The 22,597-nt window shown below is 38.6% G+C and overlaps 1 protein-coding gene across 4 annotated transcripts; it reads right to left on the bottom strand.

Moving 5' to 3' along the window:
• Positions 1-17: 17 nt before the first annotated feature.
• cracr2aa (calcium release activated channel regulator 2Aa) lies at positions 18-22,368 on the bottom strand. Of its 4 annotated transcripts, none has more exons than XM_058388165.1 (18): positions 22,086-22,368; positions 17,683-17,953; positions 14,096-14,207; positions 13,330-13,525; positions 11,910-12,056; positions 11,080-11,170; positions 10,795-10,890; positions 7,414-7,601; positions 7,154-7,225; positions 7,012-7,057; positions 6,825-6,901; positions 6,284-6,653; positions 4,386-4,518; positions 3,707-3,788; positions 3,169-3,283; positions 2,252-2,353; positions 1,497-1,597; positions 18-1,311 (listed from the first exon to the last, which is right to left on the bottom strand). In XM_058388165.1, exons 2-18 carry the CDS (start codon positions 17,881-17,883, stop codon positions 1,227-1,229), a joined length of 2,214 nt encoding a protein of 737 aa, XP_058244148.1. In that variant the 5' UTR covers positions 17,884-17,953; positions 22,086-22,368; the 3' UTR covers positions 18-1,226. The 4 variants fall into 4 exon arrangements, with proteins under 4 accessions (XP_058244148.1, XP_058244147.1, XP_058244149.1 ...); XM_058388164.1 differs by having other exon boundaries at positions 6,284-6,656; XM_058388166.1 differs by having other exon boundaries at positions 1,497-1,573; positions 6,284-6,659.
• Between the last annotated feature and the right edge of the window lie 229 nt (positions 22,369-22,597).

Here is a 22,597-nt window from a genome sequence, read left to right on the forward strand (position 1 = left end):
AAAGCTCTATTACAGCAACGTTAACCTTCATGGGCATTGTCTACCCCTAAATGATTTAGTATTTTTGCTCACTTTTCACAGCATCATGTCACTTTTCAACATGAAGTCCTTCATTCTACATTCATTCTTCCCTTCATAAATACAGAGAAGCGCGTGCGCACACACACACACACACACACACACGCACGCACGCACACGCACACACGCACGCACACATGCACACCTTGATCTGGTAGCATGATGTTCATTTGTCACACAGAACAGAACAGAGATGATAGAACCAAGCATTTGTTAGAGACGGAACAACCTGAGATCCCAATCCCAATTTTGTTTCATGGCCGAGTGACTTATTTGATGCTATAATCAAAAAGCCCTTTTTGATCCTCACAAAGTGCTAGGGTCTTCAATATTAATCCTTGACAGTTAGAGAAGTCAAAAAATGTGAATAATAGAAAATAGCTGCACCACAGGGAGAACACGGATAGATCTAAGCTTTCATTTGGCTTGTGAAGTCAACAATGGTTGCAAAATACAGCTGTGTCTAAGAAAGACCGTGAACAGCTCCAAGCTTTCAGAGATTTGGCAGTGGTGTCAACACTGATTACACTAAATTGCTTGTGCAAAGTTAGGCCATGTATCAAAGAAACATGACAACTAACACAAATAACAAACAGTCACAAACCCTGAACAAATATTTAGAATTCACACAGTGGACAGCTTTCTTATCAAAAGCATCTAAAATAAATGTGTTTGTTCAATAAAATAACCCATAATTACTCTCACCTAGATGATTATGATATGTTGCTTCACTCATACATCACAAGTTCCTTTCATATTTCACTGCCAAATGAATACCAATTTGGCACTTAAAATGTAGAGATGTAAACGCTTGCACTGTAAACAACAAAAGCTTAAATAGGAAATTTCCTTCGTCTACATTTCTCAATAATTAATATATGTTGCTGTAAATATCATAATAAAGCATATTCTTGCTTTTAATATGATAAGCCTGTTTTTATATGTACAGGTGATCTACCAAAACCCTATAGTGCAAATCTTCCCCGTCATCATAACACTGCTTCTGGATAATGTTGTCATAGATAAAAATAATCACAAAATATGTCTAAAAGTGTTATACTGTGCCACTCAATCCAGGGAGATGGGGGTGAATAAGCTGCCGCTGAGCACAGATTGTGTGTGTGTGTGTGTGTGTGTGTGTCTCTCTGCTAGCAGCAGGACTTCTTCTTTGACGGGGCATCAACCAGAGAGACAGTTTTCTCTTTCTCTCTATCCTCTTGTTCCTTCAGAATCCTAAAAGGAAAGAGTTTAAACAGACACACACAGCAGTGCATAAACAAAACAAAAAAAATCAGTATAGCATACTATAGTATATTTTCTTATTTAAGTAGTAGCATTTTTTTAAATTTTGACACTCACATACACAACATGTTGTATGAGGATATGTGTGTTTTAGTGAAGCCTTTAAGTTAACATACCTTGCCAAGTTCACCATGGACTCGGTCACGTTGTGGCCAGAAAAAGCACTGCACTCGAAGAAAATCATCCGAGACTCCTGCAGTACAGCACAACGATCAACCTGCTCAAATACATGCGCTATTGCATAATTAATACAAGCAACCATGTCCTTTTAGAGAGGCTTTTATTAAAAAAGTAAAATACAAATTCAAGTGCTTTTATGAGATCAAATGGATTCAAAAGCACTCAAAACATCACAGGAACCAAGGTCTGGAGTGTGGAAAGGGGTAAGGAAAGGATAAGAGCAGATAAAAAACTAATTAAAATATTATATATATATATATATATATATATATATATATATATATATATATATATATATATATGTGATGATGTACTTGCTGTTTCATCTATTTTCACTTATGCACTTAAGTTCTTCTCACAATTAGTGGCTGTTGTACAGAAAATGTGATGCCTGGTTCTTCTGTTTCACATCATGCATGAGCTCATCAGGTAGCTTAGCTTTCTAGATAGATTAATTGTATTATTTTTTAATAATGGACCTCCTATGGTTAGGAGAAGTGTTCAGATTTGAAATTTCACTTATTCTACATATTATTAAGCTTTTCTACCAGCAGTCTATTATCCGTCTTGGTTGTTTTCACCAATGTCCTTAGTTTTATATGACAAGTTCGAATAAATGACTGCCTGCATTCACACTGTCTTGCAGCTTCCCATTGGCCTACAGGGCAAATTGTGAACTCACTCCACTCACCATAGCCAATTTCTCTCCCACTCTGAACTGGATCTCTCTCTGGGCCTCCAGATCTGTCTTATTTCCCAGCAACATGACAGGAATGTCATCTCCTGCTCCTTCCTAAAAGGAAAAGAAGATAAATAATAAGAAAAAAAAAGTGGAAAAGAGTTTGCTTGTCAGGTACTACTGGGACAATTCAGTACCAGACCACCAGAGGGGGTGGTGGCAGGTGTATTACTACACCTTGTTGAATGTCATGTGCGCACCTTAATGTTGCACTCTTTATACCTGCCTGTGAACGTCTTTAACAAGTCATTGTCGGTGTTGGGTTTTTTGGTTCTTAATTATATTTATCCATGTTGTGCCTTTTGTTTCAGTGATTTATGTCTTCAGATTTTTGTATTTTGTTTATTTCATGTCATGTTAAAGTTACGCTGTGTCATTTTAAGTTAATAAAAACAAGGACCATTTCATCCTGCAGTTGGGTCTGATTGGCGGTGTCTTTCCGAAATCGTGACATTGCTCTACAAAACACAAAATTGTTAAAGTTCATAATTCTACCCTTATGTGGATAGAATCGTGAACAACATTTACATTAACTGAGCTGTAAGCACAGCAGATGAATACTTTGTCATCTTATCCTTCAAACTACAGGCACGTTTTCTTTATAAGTGCACAATTATCTGTTGGCACGTCATTAAAAATATACATTTGTGATCTGTCCAGTGAGTTGCTGCATTAATCATTATCAAGCTATTACTCATGAAAAATCTGGCAATCTCGGTGATGTGAACTCCATGTAGGTCATTTTAATCATTTGAACTGGCCACCCAGAAAGTCAAATGAAACATCTTTGTAGCTGGACTGAATGAATATGCATAAATATATTCGCATATCTTTGGAGCTTCTGAAAGGTGTATCCCATCATGAATTACCTGTACGCTGGCCAGCCATGATCTCACTGCTGTGAAAGTCTGCTCACAGGTGATGTCATACATGACAACTACGCCATCTGCTTTGCGGAAAAACTGCTTAGTGATGCTTCGGTACCTGCCAGAACATTGAAAAGGAAATTTGTGTGAACGCAAATTATCATATAATCCAAGCCTGGTAATAAATAGATTTACAAATAAATGTATCGCTATTTAAGGATGAAAAATGGTTGAAACTTCTGGTAATAAGATTTATGGACTCTCAGGAAGTCTTCCAACATGGGGGTGTTTCTTAAGTGCTATATTAACTTCAGGACAGTGGGAAAAAATGTGAGTTGCTGATAATTTATAGCCACTATAAGATGAGAACAGAAAAAAGCTTGTCCTGTGGATGATGGCAGTTCAGCTGTGTACATGTAACTATAAACAGTAAACAGTGTGTTGCGGCCAACAAACATTGGTGTTAAGTTACTGTGGTATAAGTGGAATAAATCTCTGCTGTCAGAAAATAAACAACACATAAAATTAGTAGTGCACTTACCTTTCCTGCCCAGCTGTATCCCACATCTGCAGGGCTACCTGGCTGTTATCCACTAAAAGCGTCTTTACACTATAGTCAATACCTATGTATAAATGGATAATGGCAAAGACATGATATTATAGAAACGTGTTGCTTCAAATTGATGTCAACAGCTCTGTTAGAATGTGCTTCATTTCTTTTTGATCCTCTTTACTTTTTGAAGCTTTCTGTCTCCCTGTGGCTTCATAACAGATCAATGAGCATGAGAAGAGAGTACCCTGAGAGTAAAGGGCATAGATGATTGATCTGATGTTGGGACAGACAGTAATATTGATGTACTGTAACAGGAAATAAGCATCCGAACTTATACTGACATTCAAATCCAACAACAAAAAAAATTCATTGTGAAATAACATTCTGTAGAGCTACTGAGCTCTCTGGATGTCAACTATATTAGAAACACACTGCCTTGGGAAATATCTACAGGACAGACACAACAATATATCATAATCGAATTGATGTCTAGGACAGAAAGGTTTCCTCAGCTGTCTGTGGTGTTAATACTGTCAGCAGGTTTGAAATTCCTAAATACACAAGTGAGAAAAAACCTGTTTAGTGTTTACTTACAGAACAGCCATATGCTGACAATCTGATACACGCTCGGACAGTTTATGATAAAAGCATTAGGGAGAAAACTGACCAACAGTCGCTGAGGTTCCTGGGTAGAAACAGTCATCACAGAAACGGCGCAGTAGAGAGGTCTTGCCAACACTGGAGTTTCCCACCAGAACAATCTTAAACAGACGGTCTGGTCCTGAGTTTGCTCCTTCCTCCTGAATGAGAGAGCAGAACAGATACCAATGAATTGAATTTTCAACTTACAAAAAGAAACTCGTATACGGACGCGCCACATGACCAAACTTTAAAATGTCTAACAGCTGATATAGTGAAGTTTTTTTTTCTTCGATCTCAGTGATAGAGTCAGAGATGTACAGTAGATGTTTGTTTTCCGCCAGAAGAAAGTACACAGACGAGGCATAACATTATGACCACCTGCCTTATATTGTGTTCGTCCCCCTTTTGTTGCCAAAACAGCCCTGACCCGTCATGCACTGTGTATTCTGAAAATTTCTGAAAATCAGAACCAGCATTAACTTCTTCAGCAATTTGAGCAACAGTAGCTCATCTGTTGGATCACACGGGCCAGCCTTCACTCCCCACGTGCATCAATGAGCCTTGACCACCCATTCCTTGGACCATTTTTTTAGATACTGACCACTGCAGACCAGCTCACCTCACAAGAGCTGCAGTTTTGGAGATGCCCTGATCCAGTCGTCTAGCCATCACAATTTGGCCCTTCATCAAACTTACTGAAATCCTTACGCTTGCCCATTTTTCCTGCTTCTAACACATCAACTTTGAGGATAAAATGTTCACTTGCTGCATACTATATCCCACCCACTAACAGGTGCCATGATGAGGAGATTATCAGTGTTATTCACTTCACCTCTCAGTGTTCATAATGTTATGCCTGATCGGTGTATAAACAATTGTTGTTTCTTGGTTAAAAAAAAAAAAAGCAAGAGTGGCAGATGAAGGAACGTAAATACCAACAGGAGTGAACTTTCCACAAAATATTAATATAATATATTTGAAAACTTATATAAACTACAAACTGATTAAATTGTTAGGTCATATCACACCATTTTATTGCTGATTAATTTTGTACAATGGTGTGCCCTGTTGTGTTTCATTCCTTACTTGGCAACTGTGGGACACTGGGAATAGTCTTATTAATAATAAGAAAAATGTTTGTAGTTACTACAAACACACACACACACACACACACACACACACACACTTAATTCAAATTAAATCACAGCATGCATCACTTGGCCAAAATCTATGCCGAATATGGGTGGTAAAAAATGTGGTAAGTTACAAAAAATGCAAGAGTTTCGGAGTTGGCTTGATTTTCGTAAAAGGACCATAAAGAGTCAGTCTGAAAGTCTTCATCAACAGGTATTTCAGACGTTTTAGTCTACCTAGAAGAGCCTTTTGTCTGTTTAACAAAGCTCATATTACAAAGGGCATTCAGGAAAAACACTGCTCCCATTGAGCTTTCCTGCCCCAAAATGAAACAATATGACTGAATGTCAGAACCCAGTGATTATGTTCATTCAGAGAACATGGGAAACACTGAGAAACACTATGCCTGTTGAGCAGTGGGCTTATATCTTATATAACACACTGTGAATGCATGCACTGGTGCAGAAGACTCTGCTGGCACAGTAGCATTTTATGAAGTGTGTTTACATTACAAAATAATAGTTACATAATCTCTAGAGTTATGTAACCTATGTAATATGTAATATGACTTTGAAAAAAGAAGGCCATGGTGTACCAGAAAAAGACATAGCACAAGGATCATTTAAAGGAACTCATTTTCTCTCAGTTCCCAAAGGAACTCATAACCAAATATGTTATTAATACAGCATGCCCAGTTGTTTTTTATTCCTTACATTTCTGCTTTTGGATATGTCAGTTTGATAATCGATTTACTATATAACTGTAAACTAAGGTGGAATGGCTTCTCACCAGTTGAACAGTCTCCTTGCCCACAGGTTGCCCTCTGGGTGAGGTGGGGGTGTGTGCATGTCTGCTGTTTGCTGGAGGACACTGTGAGACTGGAGTGCTGGTAGACGGAAAAATACTGGTCATCTGGAGGTCAATGCCGTCTTCCAGGTCCTCCTCTTCCTCGCTCCAGTTCCTGAGCTCGGCCTGGTACTCCTTCTGCAGGAGCTGTGGGAGGTGGTCTTCCTCGATGGAGATGATCCTCTGAAGCTGGTGTGTAGGAGAACGCAATCCCTCTACTTGATCCTTCTGCCCTATAGCCAATGTAGGCAGCTTTATACCTACTCCACTTTTCCTCTTAGAATGTGGCGGTATGTCCTCATCATCATCATCATCATCACTGAACAGAGCAAGAAATAATAACATATGCAAAAATCCTGTTTTCAGGATTGAAAGAACTACTTCAATATATTTTTTTTTTTTACCCCTTATAGAATACTTTTTAACATTTCATGTTTTTAGACAATTATATGTGTTCTTGTACTTCTATTTAAACTATTTATACCTCTTAAATGATTGCTTTCTTTCTGTATATCCAGATCCCTGCGCCCTTGATGCTTTTACAGCTGAGTTCTTTGGTTTCTAGGGGACAAACATGATTATATAACCTTCCTGTTTCGAAGCCTTTCACAAACTGCCAGGTTCAAAAAAATATTGCTGTTGAATATTGCTAATGATTGCTATTAACTTACTTGATAGCACATGTCCTGCTCGTCTCGTAAATGTTTGTTCATTTCCCTAAAATGGAAAAACAGCTATTTAATCTGTTCAGACATTTAGCATCATACAGACATAACAGGCTGCTGTTTACTGGATTTGTAGTCGTATTCTTGCCTTAGTAAATCTAGTTGCTTGAGTAGACTTGCTCTTTCTCTTTGCAAACCCTCTGTGATTCTGTAAACCTCCCTGAAAAACCAGAAAACAGCATAAAAACCTGGGAACAAAAAGACACCACTACATGCACATGCTCATTTAATGCTGAGGGGCAACCTCTTGCCATAAGCAAATCCAGTGTAAAGCACATGACACTGTGAATGTGTTCAAAAGTAAAGGTAGATTTGTACAGGGTGTATAAAGTGGGACTGAATTCTCACATCTCTCGCTCTTCGTGTAGGCGAGAAGCTTGTTCCTGCAACAGACTGAGCTGCTCCTGTGCTAAACTCAGCTCCTGAGTGGTGTGCTCCAGCTCGTGAGCCAGCTCTTCATTATACTGCTTTAGTTTCACATTTTCTACTGCAGTTTCCCTCTGCTCACTGTGTAGCTCACGACACTGCTGCTCTAACTGACACACACACACACACACACACACATTAACAAGAACTCATTAACTCAAAGCAGAATAGAGAAATACAGTGGCCTATAATTATTGGCATGAATTTATAAAAAGAATAACTAGAATAAAGCAGGGTCTTCCTTTAATTTCTAACAAGATTGTGGAAATGTATCAAAGGGCATTTGCCCCACTCCTTAATGCTATCCATTTTAAGCTCCTTTATATTCTTAGGCTTGAGCATGTGAACTTCCCTCTTAAATTCGGAACAGAGGTTTTTAAAACATTTCTTCAAATCCAGATGGTCTCTGTAAAAACACTATGTTTTTTGCTTTAAGTAAGTCTGTGTTGGTTTGGAAGAATGTTAGGCTTACTGTCTTCGTGAAAGTATAGTGAGTTATACTGGTATTTAGCTTAATTCACAATGTCATCAATCTTGTCAAGAGCCCCTGAACTACAAGCCAAAAACTAGACACAAAGAATCAATGATTCACCACCATACTGTGCGGCCAGGAAGGTTTCTATCAGGTAGGTTTGTTTTGTATGCAGCATTTGTACTGAAAGTTCTTTGGTTATTTCCCATGGTAACAAAGGGATTTAACGTGTGTGAAACAGGATATTTAAACTACAGGGGAACTGGAGAAGTTCCTGTGGACTGAGGGCAAATGAAAAATTATTCTCTGTTTCCATTTATTTAAAATCTAAAAAAAAATGTATGAAAAATATTGTGGCACATATTGTTTTAGCTCAAAAATAGTCCCAAAGAGAATGACTGTCACAGTGAGGGAAAAATGATTTGATCCCCTGCTGATTTTGTACGTTTGCCCACTGACAAAGAAATGATCAGTCTGTAATTTTAATGGTAGGTGTATTTGAACAGTGAGAGGCAGAATAACAACAAAAAAATCCAGAAAAACACATTTCAGAAAAGTTCTACATTGATTTGCATTTTAATGAGTGAAATAAGTATTTGATCCCCTATCAATCAGAAAGATTTCTGGCTCCCAGGTGTCTTTTATACAGGTAAGGAGCTGAGATTACAGTAAGAGCACTCTCGGGGAGTGCTCTTAATCTCAGCTTGTTACCTGTATGAAAGACACCTGTCCACAGAAGGAAGCAATCAATCAGATTCCAAACTCTCCATCATGGCCAAGACCAAAGAGCTGTCCATGGATGTCAGGGACAAGATTGTAAACCTACACAAGGCTGGAATGAGCTACAAGACCATCGCCAAGCAGCTTGGTGAGAAGGTGACAACAGTTGGTGCGATTATTCCCAAATGGAAGAAACACAAAAGGACTGTCAATCTTCCTCGGTCTGGGGCTCCATGCAAGATCTCACCTCATGGAGTTTCAATGATCATGAGAACGCCGAGGAAACAGGCAGCTGGGACCATAGTCACCAACAAAACAATTGGTAACACACTACGCCGTGGAAGACTGAAATCCAGTAGCGCCCGCAAGGTCCCCCTGCTAAAGAAAGCACATGTACAGGCTCATCTGAAGTCTGCCAGTGAACATCTGAATGATTCAGAGGAGAACTGGGTGAAAGTGTTGTGGTCAACTGAGACCAAAATCCAGCTCTTTGGCATCAACTCAACTCGCCGTGTTTGGAGGAGGAGGAATGCTGCCTATGACCCCAAGTACACCATCCCCAGGTGACCGGACAACTGCACCGCATCAAAGGGACGATGGACGGGGCCATGTACTGTTAAATCTTGGATGAGAACCTCCTTCCCTCATCCAGGGCATTGAAAATGGGTCGTGGATGGATATTCCAGCCTGACAATGACCTAAAACACACGGCCAAGGCAACAAAGCAGTGGTTCAAAAAGAAGCACATTAAGGTCCTGTAGTGGCCTAGCCAGTCTCCAGACCTTAATCCCATAGAAAATCTGTGGAGGGAGCTGAAGGGTCAGCCACAAATGACTTGGAGAGGATCTGCAAAGAGGAGTGGGCCCAAATTCCTTGAGATGTGAGGTGTGCGCAAACCTGGTGGCCAACTACAAGAAATGTCTGACGTCTGTGATTGCCAGCAAGGGCTTGCCACCAAGTACTAAGTCATCTTTTACAAAGGGGTCAAATACTTATTTCACTCAATAAAATGCAAATCAATGTATAACTTTTTTGAAATGTGTTTTTCTGGATTTTTTTGTTGTTATTCTGTCTCTCACTGTTCAGATAAACCTACCATTAAAATCACAGACTGATCATTTCTTTGTCAGTGGGCAAACGTACAAAATCAGCAGGGGATCAAATCATTTTTTCCCATTAAAACATTTTTCCCATTGAAACATTAAAACATGCATTTGTATGAGGAATGTTTATTTTTTTACAATCATTTCTGCTCACATTTATTAAGGGTGCCAATAATTCAAGAAGACATCATTATATCATTATATATCACAATTACTTAGAAATTAGAAAAATATCATTATAATGTACTTCTCTAAGTAATTGTGCAACCAACCAGCCAATGTAAACAAAACACTTAATGCACTTAACACTTAACTACAGAGACTGTATTTTGAGTGCTGGCAGAAGAGTGATGTCCAGCACTGGAGGATCATGTGCAAAGACTTTTTTGATAAGAAAGCGGGTACGATGGTGCCAAGTACTGCAAAATGCTAAAAATAGACCCTGAAAAACCAGATCACTAAACAAGGCATCTCAAAAGCAGAGATGCACTGCCCCCTGATTAGAGAGCATTCAGTGTTAATGCTCTGATAAGCAAAACACTGGTAGGCCTCCTCTGTTGTTTTTGATTGCTTGAACAATAGAGAGAAAATTTAAAGAGAAAGAATTAGCATAAAAAGATCTAGCGGTCTTAGATGTATTAGTCATAAGAAGAGTAAGCTAAGCTAATTGTCTCTTGTGTTATTATTATTATGTCAGCAGTATTAGGCTTTTTTAAAGAATAAACTTAATTAAATAAGGCATATCTTCCTTATATGCAGAAATATCTAAGTGAAATTTTTTAACACAGCATTCTAAAAAGAATAAATGCCTATTCTTGGGAATATACTGAATAATGAAACTGTACCAGTGGACAAACCAAATCATGTCGACTATATTCACACACTGTTATACACACATGCATACACACTTTCACACATGAATGCACCGTGTATGGCTACAAACAATAGCTACACATTTGTTTTATATGAGTGCAATGCCATGTCTTGGAAATCAAGATGAACACCCACCCGTTTCTGTTTGTTTGAAAGCAATTCAAGTTCCCTCTCTTTGCTAGAAAGCTGGTACTCGAGATCTTGACTGCGAGTTAAAAACCGTTCAGAATCCTGAAAGACAGACGACACTTTATAAAAAGAAAGAAGGCTTGGAACATGTAAGTAATAACGCATGTTGGGGTAAGCGGTTCGATTAAAACAATAAGCAGATTTCTGTTGCAAATAGCATGCTTGAAAATAAATGCACGTTTTCTTGAAAACAGTTACACAGAACTTCAATGAAGCCTGGTCATATTTTACCTGTAAAATAATCCTGTCTTTCTCATTTTTGATCTGTTGCTCCATTTCCTCGTAGAGACGCTGGATTTCATCGTCATGAGAAGCTGCTTTCCTGTACAGGACATATCATCTATCAGATCTACTGAAATTAATTGATACTTTGAAACTTCAGTATGTTTTGGGGACCAACAGGACACCAGAATTCATCCAATTCCATGTAGTTCACAGACTGCATTTGCTTCATAACAAATATTACACTAGTTTTCGAAACAACCCAGTCAACTATGCCAAAATAACATTTGCCATGACAAAATAGTTTACTTTTGCATTCGCTGGCTGATTTGCCTGCAGTGTCCCTGTCAGAAAGACAATATTATCCAATTTATTTCCAAAAAATGATTTGTTACAGGTATAGAAACAAAGCAAAGCTGTTATGACTCCTGTAGTGAGTTGGGTAACCATTAATTAGTTTTCAACACCCACTTCACTTTAAGTTTATTCTAGACATTGCACTGTAATTATTCTTATTTTAATAACTATCCACCATCCTTACACAGAAAGTAGAGAATAATAAGTGTTGTGGAATTTTGAGTGCCACATCATGCAATTGTTATTGGTTTCCATATAAAGACCCCAGAGTAAAAATCTGATCTTAGAGTTCATTTATGAAAGCTGCAGCCATAAACCACATTGGAAATATAATGAAATGGCTAAACATTTGTGGAACACCTGACCATCAAATATTTACCCCAGTCATTTTATCAATGCTGTAATACTAATCAAACAATTAAGAAATACTGCAGTGATCAGCTAAAAAAAATAAATAAATAAATAAGTAGTAAATGACTGACCTTTTCAAAGCAGTTTCCATCTCGCTCTTCTCCTGATTAGCTTCTTTAATCTGGTAAGTGACTCTGGCAAGGAACTCCTCAAAGTTAGACAGCAGACGAGGCTCATCCCTGCGCAGCTGAGCCCACAGACTGCGCACTATTCTTGGACTAAAAAAATCAGAAAAGGTCAAATCACTCACTTCGAAAGATGCATCCATATCAAACTCTTGTTGATTTATACACCGATCAGACATAACAATATGACCACCTGGGCACCCTGACTGATCTGTGGCTATGCAGCAACAAACTGCTATGTGCACTGTGTATTCTGACACCTTTCTATCAGAACCAGTATTAGCTTCTTCAGTAATTTGACCAACAGTAGCTCTTCTGTTGGATCGGATCACACGGTCCAGCCTTCGCTCCCCACGTGCATCAATGAGCCTTGGCCGCTCATGACACTGTCACCGGTTCACCGCTGTTCCTTTCTTGGACCACTTTTGACAGATACTGACCGCTGCAGACCGGGAACACCCCACAAGAGCTGCAGTTTTGGAGATGCTCTGATCCAGTCGTCTAGCCATCACAATTTGGCCCTTCATCAAACTCCCTCAAATCCTTACACTTGCCCATTTTTCCTGCTTCTAACTCAATACAAATACAGACACATACATGCACAGAACCATGTAATCCAAACTGTCAGGTTTTATCTGGAAGATCACCATAAGCCAATAGGATAAACTTCATCAACTTGATGTCTTCCACTACAACTCTCTTTCCTGCATTTTCCTGATTGCAATGTGGAAAAGGCAAAACTTTTCATGCAACACATGAATGACATTACCTTTTCATAATCAAAGATAAGTCTGATAATAAAAATTCTAATAATAAAGTCTGATAATAAAAAGTTTAATCTAACAGAACATTTCTGCATTTTTCAGATCAACTTTATTTCTAATCAGGAGTCGATTTACAGCATCTTATTTAACTATAGCCTAAAGAGAAGATTCTGTGTAATGGTTCCTGAAAAATTACACTTCATTTACAACCTCATTGCTGAGTATGGCTTAGGGCTGTGATTGAATTGTGATTACATTTCACTGTGACATGATTTGCATGCATGATGAAAATGAAATGGAATGCAATAGGGAACTAAATTCACTTCTGTCTGGTTTATTCTTTAAAAAAAAAAAAAGCAATCCCCTGCAGATCCCCTTTCACTGGAGAGATCAAGCAACTGAAGAGAAATTCAGTGACGGTTTTGATTTTCAGCATGAAACATTTCTGTGTGTCACAAATACTGTTTGTGTATTGTTTACACATATTTTTTGCAGTGACTTAAAAATCTCCATAGACATAAAGCATTTGACAGCGCGCAAAGAGAAATGCTGTCAGTCAGAATATTCTTCAGTGAGTGTGTTTGTAAGCAGGTTACACGCACTCCTCGAAGACGTTGCTGGCTCCCAGGTTCTCCATCAGAATGCTGAAATGTTTCTCCTCGTCATCCTCGGTTACACTGAGTTTGTTCTCCCACTCGCTCTGGTAGAGCATATCATGTGAAACTGGCTCTGGTGCATGCTCTGTAATGGGCTGTAGAGTGGTTGCCGAGGCTGATGTAGGGCCAAATATGAACTCACCTGCAAAGGAAATAAGCAGAGTTTATTATTTTCATTTCATTCATTTCATTGTCTGTACCGCTTATCTGATCTATCCTCGGGTCACGGGGAGCCTATGCCTATCTCAGGCGTCACTGGGCATCAAGGCAGGATACACCCAGGACAGAGTGCCAACCCATCGCAGGGCACACACACATTCACTCACTATGGGCAATTTAGAGACTCCAATCAGCCTAGAAGCATGTCTTTGGACTGTGGGAGAAAACCCGAAGGAAGCACCCGGAGGAAACCCACCAAGCACGGGGAGAACATGCAAACTCCACACACACAGTGAGCGGGAGCGAGACTCGAGCCCAGGACACTGGATGTTTCCCTACTGCATCATCCTGCCCACCCCACTGGACAAGGTAATATTTAAAAGCTTTATATAGGGCACCTAAGCAATCAAAAATGTGATCCGATTGCTCTTGATAGAAATAACAATGACATAAGATAAAACAGTAAAAACAAAAAAAAAACATAAATGCACAGCTGAACTCACTTCTTTTTCAAAATTCAAATGTAGTAAATTTTAATAATATAAAAACCCACTAAAGCCAGATGAGAACTCCTCTGGGGTAAGATATCCGTTTCCATCAGCATCCAGTGTATCAAACACATTCTCCAGCTCCTCAGCACTCAGAGGCAACTCTTCAAGCAGCCTCTGAAACACAATTTTTTGATAAATGTACTGTGTATAAAAAAAAAATGTGTGAAAAGTATTTAAATCACAATGCTGTTCAATTATAGAATTTGATCAGTCAGATTCAATTCCTATAACAGCAGATCTGACCATATAAAATAATCCTGTGTTATTATCTGTAGAACTTTTACTTAATATTTATGGAGAAGTCTCCAGAAGTGCTTTGTAACTGTACTCTGTATGATTTCTGCCATAATAAAGGAGAAAGGGCTTTTTCTAACTAAGCTGAATTTAACAGTTTTTTTTTTACCTTCAAAGGATACAGATAATACAGATACAGACTGCTAAGGAAATAATTATTTTAATTAGTTTTTAGTTTATTTTATTAATTGGTTTTGTGGATGTGGATAAAATGATAGCGTTCATTCTATTGTTCTTTTAGTAATTAAAAATATAATACTATAGCAATGTACCAATGATAATAGAAATAAAACTGTAGATTACACCAATCTGTCTCACACCAGTTATATTCCTTACATATCATGCATGCATGCTGGTCATATTTACTCTGTTTAGTCTATTATATATAGATACATTGATATAGTTACTGCATATGGGGATATCATCAGCTGGGAGAAATAATATCTGGTAACTTGAATGTGTTATGAAGGACTAGTGAAGTTGTTAACATTATGAATCTAAATACCTACTATAATAAATTTGGGGTGCTTAGTACGCAATGTCACAAAGGGAATTACATTTAATTAAACTTTAATTACGGGCTCTTTTGAGTGGCTCATTCCGCCTCCCAGACTTATTATATTTCAAATTAGAGCCTGAATGACCTCCATAATTGCACTGTGTTTACATCTCATTGCTCAAACCCATAGATACAGTGTAAACAGCCCTATTCCTAAAAGCAAATAACACACCCTGTATTACGAATAGACAAACATTTACAAAGACAGGCAACTGACCAACTGCTCCATAAAACTGAAAAGGTTCTGTGAGTATAATGGAAGAACTTGTAGGCTAAAGCTTCTGTTTATCAGGCTTACAGTAGGTGTGACTCGTGTTTCAGCAGGCTATTCTGCAGTGTGGCTTAAAATGCAAGCTGTTAACACTTCAGTTTCTGGTGTGAAAAAGTAAGCACAACGTGCCAGCCAGCGCTCTTCGACATAACTGGAACTCTGTATGAGTTACATGGAGGAAAAAAAACGGCCTGGTCATATGGTCTTTCTTAAAAGTAACTATAGATACAGACTGATTAAAACCGTGACATTTTAAATGTGCAATGAGCTTAGCCATGTCTGTTATGCTCTCTGTTCTGCTAAAGGATATAAATTGATGATTTTTTTAATAATCTATGCACACATGGAGAGAACAACACTTTATAATCTAAATCAAGAGATCCACTAATTATGTCTAAAATGTTGAGTCACTTGATGATGCATGTTTTTCAGCAAATATGCAAATGTTCCGCTATTGCTTTCCACTCAAATGGCATTCACACAAATAATGAAGCAAAACAGAAAGAAAAGAAATGGAAACGTTCGGGACTTTGTGTTGAGAGCATTTGTGGAGAACCTGAATAAAGATGTGGAGCTGATGGATATCGATGAATCTCCATAAACATTGGATCAAAGCTGTTATGGCTTCAGAGTGCGATCCCATGAGTGGGCCATCAAAGAGAACAGCCACAATAGATAGGAACTGACGAGGCTGGCCAATCTGCACAATAATACAACCGTAAGGGCCGTCTCTCCAAGCTCTGTCTTCTACCCTTTCTCTACTCATGGCTGCCCAAGCTGTTACACAAACTCCAATAAATTAGCAGCGGGAAAGTGTAGCCTACATCTCCACAGATCTCAAAAAAAACACTTCCGGTTGATCTGCATGTGCTGCGTTCTCATTCAAACCACGTCGAGCATTACATAATCTGCTCTATGACATCTTGGGATGTCATCATTTCTTTTTGATGCTGCACTACATTTTACAACTATCAAAACATCATTGCAGTTAGTCTACAATAACTAATATCAGCCACCAGTTGCACCAGCCAGAGATAAATTTGATTAAATATTATGCTAGTCAGAAACCAGTTGAGAGTGGTTTAATACTAGCATGAGGGCATCGAAGGGATTATGGGAAGGGAAGGTATGTCATGAGAAATAATACATTAGATTATGGTAGATAATTGTATTTATTGCACAGAATGACATATTTCTCCATCATTAACACGACCTGGCATAAACGGGACATACTACATCCATGAGCAAGATAAAGAGAAGATGCCTATGTCTTTCTCTGTTGAGTTTAATAAAATCCAACCCAATCCAATCTCTTGTCTTTGAACTTTATGTGCTTGATATACTTGAGTAATTTAGTGAGAAACCATAGCACCTAAAAATAAAGAAGCAGTATAACATTAAAGCATTAACTTTCAGTAGGTTTGTTTATGCTAGAGGGTAGGTGTAAGTTTAAGCTATAAATTACAACATTAAAACTCTTAGAAAAAAAGGGTATTTTTAATTATTATTATTAAACCTTATCATAGTGGCTATTACACTTAAACTAGACTATGATAGAGAGAACATTCTGCTGGTGCAACTGCCTGCAGGACTCAACCATCATCCCTAATGTTATGAATCAGTTCCAGACTATTATGACTGGGAAACATGATGGTAGCTGATATAACTGTACTCTATGTATCTTCTTATAATTTTTTTTTGTTTGTTAGAAAACTAAATCTTTTGGGGGTTTAAATTAGAAGTAGTTGATATGATGTTAAAAAATTAGCACTGAACAAGTGTAAAACATTTTTAAAAATTCAGTAAATATTGAAATTAATTTTATTTATTTTACAACACCACTTTTTTGTTAGCAAACCTACACTACCGCTCAATAGTTTGGGATCACTTGGATATTTCAGCTTGATTTCAGACTCCATCAGCCAATCCGTCTTGTGGGAGATGCTCTGCGAAGCATGGGATAAAATCTTATCAGATTATCTTGAAAAAATTGACAGCTACAATGCCCAGGCTGTAATTGCTGCAAAAGGTGTTTTTTTGATGAAGGCAAAGTTTGAAGAAAACATTCATCATTTCCATCAAAATCATTATTTCTAACCCTGACATGTCAGCATGTCCTGTTCTTTTGCTATATTTTCTATTCAGACTAATTTCATGTGTGTTTCCTTGGAAGACAATAACATTTTTGAGTGATCCCAAACTTTTCAGCGGTAGTGTATATGTCAGGTATTGTATAAAATGTCATGAACATCACCCACCACTAATTGAGTCTTACACAACTTAGTGACTTTTCACAAGTGCCTTTGAAAAGGACACACTAACAACCTTTCTGTCTAAATTTTGGGTGTATTACACTTGTGCTTTGCCCGTCCAGCTAACCAATTCCAAATAATAAATTGTATTGTGGCATATAATATAATCTATTATATTATGCACATTTCCTCAAAAACATGGCGAAGCCTTACCTGCATGTCCCGTCGAGTAACGAAGCCCTTGTCCTCAGTGTCACAGATCTGAAAGAATTCTTGACTCTTCTCCAGCACGGTGCTACAGTCGCTCTGCTCCATTGGACTTGCGCACACGTTGGACTTGCTTTTTGTGTCCTTTTGTCTGAGCCTGGATGGCCGACTCACCTTAGAGTCACAGGTGCCACTGAAAGCTGCCATTGTAGTTTCCTTGTGTGTGCAGTTGGTATGTGTGAGAGATCTCCAGTCTCCTTCCTTACATGGGTCAGCTCTAGATGAGAGAATTAAAAGAACACAGAGTTGCGACCACATCGCATAGCCTTTCAGAAATGGTTGCTGCCCGCCATCTCTTAGCAACTGCATCTTTAATTAGTCAATGAAGCTGCAGAGATGTGCAGAGGTAGCGAACCAGAGCAGGAGAGAGAGATAGAGAGAGCGCTTTTAAAGCATAAACAGCATGGTTAACAGGTGTGAAAGTGGAATGTGATACACAGCAGCATACTCAATACTGGTAAGTTGTATAAGTAGTAGTCGGAGAATATGTTAGGTATTACTGGTGTTAGAGTTTCTTGTCCTGAGTATGAGGGGTAAAGTTGTTTTGGAGCAGTCTGGGACCATTATCTGACTCCAAGCCTAAGTGGCAGTACAAAACAGTGGTGGTTATATAACATCTCTGTTTTTATTTCACTGGGCAGATACCAGACAAAAAATTAGAAGATTGTAAGGTTAATGGTTATTACCAAAGTAAGTACTGACTGTGAGATCTTTTCAGAGCATCCACTTATTGACTTGCTTGCACTTCTGTCACAGATCATTTCAGCATTTCACTGCTACAATGGGTTTAAATCTTTGACCTGGTGATGAACTGATTCGCTTAAAGTGTATTTTTGTCTTAAATTAGATTCAAAAGTGATTTTTGGAAATGAGGAGCAACATATTCAGTGTATTCCAAACCAAAGTGGTTAAAAAAATTTAACAGATGCCCATAGATATCACATCCATAGGTGCTTTTTGAGCATCCATTTCTTGATCTAGTCCCCGCTTTGCTGTTCTAATAACCTCCATTATTCTGGGAAGGTTTTTGACTACATTTTGTTGTATGGCTTTAAGGTCAGGTGCTGATGTCTGGTAAGGATGCTGTGTTCAGTGGTTCAAGTTCTTCCACTCCAGCCTTGACGAACCATGTCTTAATGGACTTCACATTTTGCACATGGGTACTTTCATTGAATAACATGATTCAGTCTTATGGTTTCAGTAAAAGGAAACTGTACAGCTACAGTAGTATACAGAGTCATCCTAAACAACTGTGGGCTTACAACTTTGTGGTAACAGTTTGGGGAAGACTCACATATGGGTGCGATAGTCAGTTGTCCGCAAGGTTTTGGCTACATAGAGCATTTAAAAAAATATTTCTCTCAAAAATAAACTTTTCTGTTGGGCCGTACAGACAAAAAGAGTATACTTTGAGCATTTTTTCCTTCTTTTATTTTTTTATTTGTAATTCATGCATCAAGAATAACTGAATTCATTACACCGTTCTTCCTCTTTTACACTGGTGTAAAAAAAGAAGGGTTTTTATGTACATTTATATATTTTATATACATAAAAATGTATATATTTAAGAGGTGGAGGCCCACAGTCAGGAAGTTAATGGTTAACAGTAGCTAAACACTAAGTGCTGAATTCTGCATTCTGTATACTACAGTACAAATAAAGCGATCTTTAAAATGCAAAATGAAAGAGTATCATAAAAGTGTTGAGGAAAATATTAAGGAAAGCCCCAAAGCACCTATTGTTCAAGGTTTAGGAGCTTATCACTCAAACTGGAAAGTTATAACCTCTTGGCAAACGAATGGTTTCTGCTATTTTCCACACTGTGGCTGTATGAGTAAGATTAACATTATCAGCGAGCCGTCATTCTTTTCCCTCACCATATTCGACTGCATAATCCAGGGAACAAAAGGAACTTAACACACACCCAACCTTGTGTGCAGGTACACAAACATATATTTGGTATAAATGTTCAGTCAGATGCAATTCACTACAAGGTCAGTAGTGACAAAGACGGCAGACAATAAAACAGCACCACCTTGAACAGTTTCGAACTGAATCTACCCTGCTCAGCCTGATGTATGAGAAACATCCTGGGTCACACAGACCAATAGCAAAAACTGCAGTTGTCTCTGAGCTTACAGCCACTTCAGTAAAGTAGACTTTCTGCTTTCCATATAACCTTTATCTCCCTGCATGACCTTCAGGCTCTGGATGGAAAAAGCAGCATTGCTAGTTGCAAGACTGGCATCAATAGTGTCTGACAATGTTCGCATGCAATTCATAACAAATATTAATTATCTACAACGTTTACATTCAATCAGTTGCATCATACACCGACCATTATGACAACCTGGGCACCCTGACTGGTCTGCGGCTATGCAGCCCCATATGCAACAAACTGCTATGTGCACTGTGTATTCTGACACCTTTCTATCAGAACTAGCATTAACTTCTTCAGCAATTTGAGCAACAGTAGCTCGTCTGTTGGATCGGATCACACGGGCCAGCCTTTGCTTCCCACGTGCATCAATAAGCCCTGGCCACCCTGTCGCCGGTTCACCACTGTTCTTTCCTTGGACCATTTTGATAGACACTGACCACTGCAGACCAGGAACACCCCATAAGAGCTGCAGTTTTGGAGATGCTCTGCTCCAGTCATCTAGCCATGAAAATTAGGCCCTTGTAAAACTCACTCAAATCCTTACACTTGCCCATTTAATAGGGCAATAGAGCTGATCATAATATGTATCTGTAAGCCCCCCACCCCCACCCCCCTCATACATCTGAGGTGATCCCTGACATGCATTTAGATGCTTCGGATCCACATTTCTGTAGGAATTACTGAAGATTTCTCTCTTTGTGCTTTAATTAGAGTCTTATTTATTGCTATGACAGACCGATATACACCGATCAGGCATAACATTATGGCCACCTGCGTATTATTGTGTTGGTCCCCCTTTTGCTGCCAAAACAGCCCTGACCCATCAAGGCATGGACTCCACTAGATCCCTGAAGGTGTGCTGTGGTATTTGGATCCAACATGTTAACAGCAGATCCTTTACTCGCAACTTACAGGACTTGAAGGACACTTACATGACAATTTGTCAAACTCGCTCAAATCCTTACGCTTGCCCATTTTTCCTGCTTCTAACACATAAACTTTGAGGATAAAATCTTCACTTGCTGCATAATATATCCCACCCACTAACAGGTGCCATGATGAGGAGATCATCAGTGTTATTCACTTCACCTCCCACTGCTCATAATGTTATGCCTGATCGGTGTATGTGATAGTCGAATACAGTAAACAAACACGTGGAGATATTTCACTACTAGCCGATAAGGGTCCTGTTCTGTGAATGCATAACCGTTCGAACCTTCATCTTCGGGAATACACCCTGGATGGGAGGGCAAACCATGCAAGTTTACATTTACGAAGAACTAATTGCCTACTTGAGCCTGACTCTGAAATAAACAACAGAAGAAACAAAAGACGTAATACCAATTGGAAACTATCCTGAGAAAAGTTTCCACTTCTTTTCAAGAGTCCTTAGCAAAGTCCATCTGTTTGTTTTCTTTTGTCCACATCCTGTTTTACTGGATAGTTTGTGGCGTCTAAACCATGATCAGTTTGTTCTCATGCATTCATCTATTTGTTCATTCATTCATTCCAGATGTCTTGGCTTTGTTGATTTCTACCTACACAAAACCCGCCTGTGTTTAAGAGAGACTGAAGCTGCATAAACACAACCAACAAAAAGTAGGAGATTTATTTATTCTCCCGTTTGAACAGCAAACACAGGAACTTTTGGCTTCTTCAGCATCATGTATCATATATCATTTTCGTTTTCAACACACTAAACATGCTTGACCACTTTTTCAGCAAACGCCCATAAACGCAGGTGACGCAAAAAAAAACGTGTACTGGGAAACTTAAAGTGAGAATTAAAGGAGAAAGTGAAAAGATCTGCACATTTTATAAAGCTAGTGTTGTGACAATTCACTTAAGATAGAAGAAGAAATAAAGGAAAGCTCACATTTAATTCTTTTTCTCTTGGGTAAATTCCATCACAAACACAGCTAGAGGCTGAAATACAAATTACTGCGTAGTGGACACACAGTGCTCTACATAGTGCTTATAATTCTCTACTTCCTCTCCAATGTAGTGCACGTATGGAGGGCGTACAGAGTGATTTGGGATACAGCCACAGGGACACACTTCCTGTTGAGCCAAAACAAGCTAAGGACGCCGTGACTAAATTTATCTTCTGTACTACTTTATATGCATTGAAGACAAATAAAAATAAGTAAATAATTACAAATATTTAGCCCAAATTTGTGTTACTTACCGGGGTTAAGCGTCGCTAACTCATCTTCCCTGAGGAAAAGTTCCGCTCCGATAACACCTGTTCAATTGACTTGGCAAACAACTACACAATTTTCTAGAAACTTTTTTTTTAAAAAAAAAAAAACATGTCAAAGTAATGATAGATAGCCACCTGAAAACTTCATAATCTTGGCGTTTTGTTTCATTTTATTTTTCCACTTTTTTTTGACCTTGTTTTCACGTTTCTCTCTCTATCTGAACGCGTTGTTTGAGTTTTGCCAGCTGCTGTCCGGCTGAGGAGGGAGGGGCTCACGTCGCGCGTGCATCGCCCGTTGCTGTGGCAACTTAAGTAGCAAACCGCGCGAGGAAGTGAAGCCGCTACTTCCAAGACTCGATAGGGTTAAACTCACAGTATAGTGATGGGAGTCACATGGCAGCAGTGTATACAGTGACTATACTGGGATATATTTATATATTTAAACGCTAGGATGATGCACTACAGGATTTTCCCTTTATAATATAACATTATGACCA

This window comes from Hemibagrus wyckioides, linkage group LG04 (genome assembly GCF_019097595.1).
Source record: "Hemibagrus wyckioides isolate EC202008001 linkage group LG04, SWU_Hwy_1.0, whole genome shotgun sequence".
Lineage (NCBI taxonomy): Eukaryota > Metazoa > Chordata > Actinopteri > Siluriformes > Bagridae > Hemibagrus > Hemibagrus wyckioides.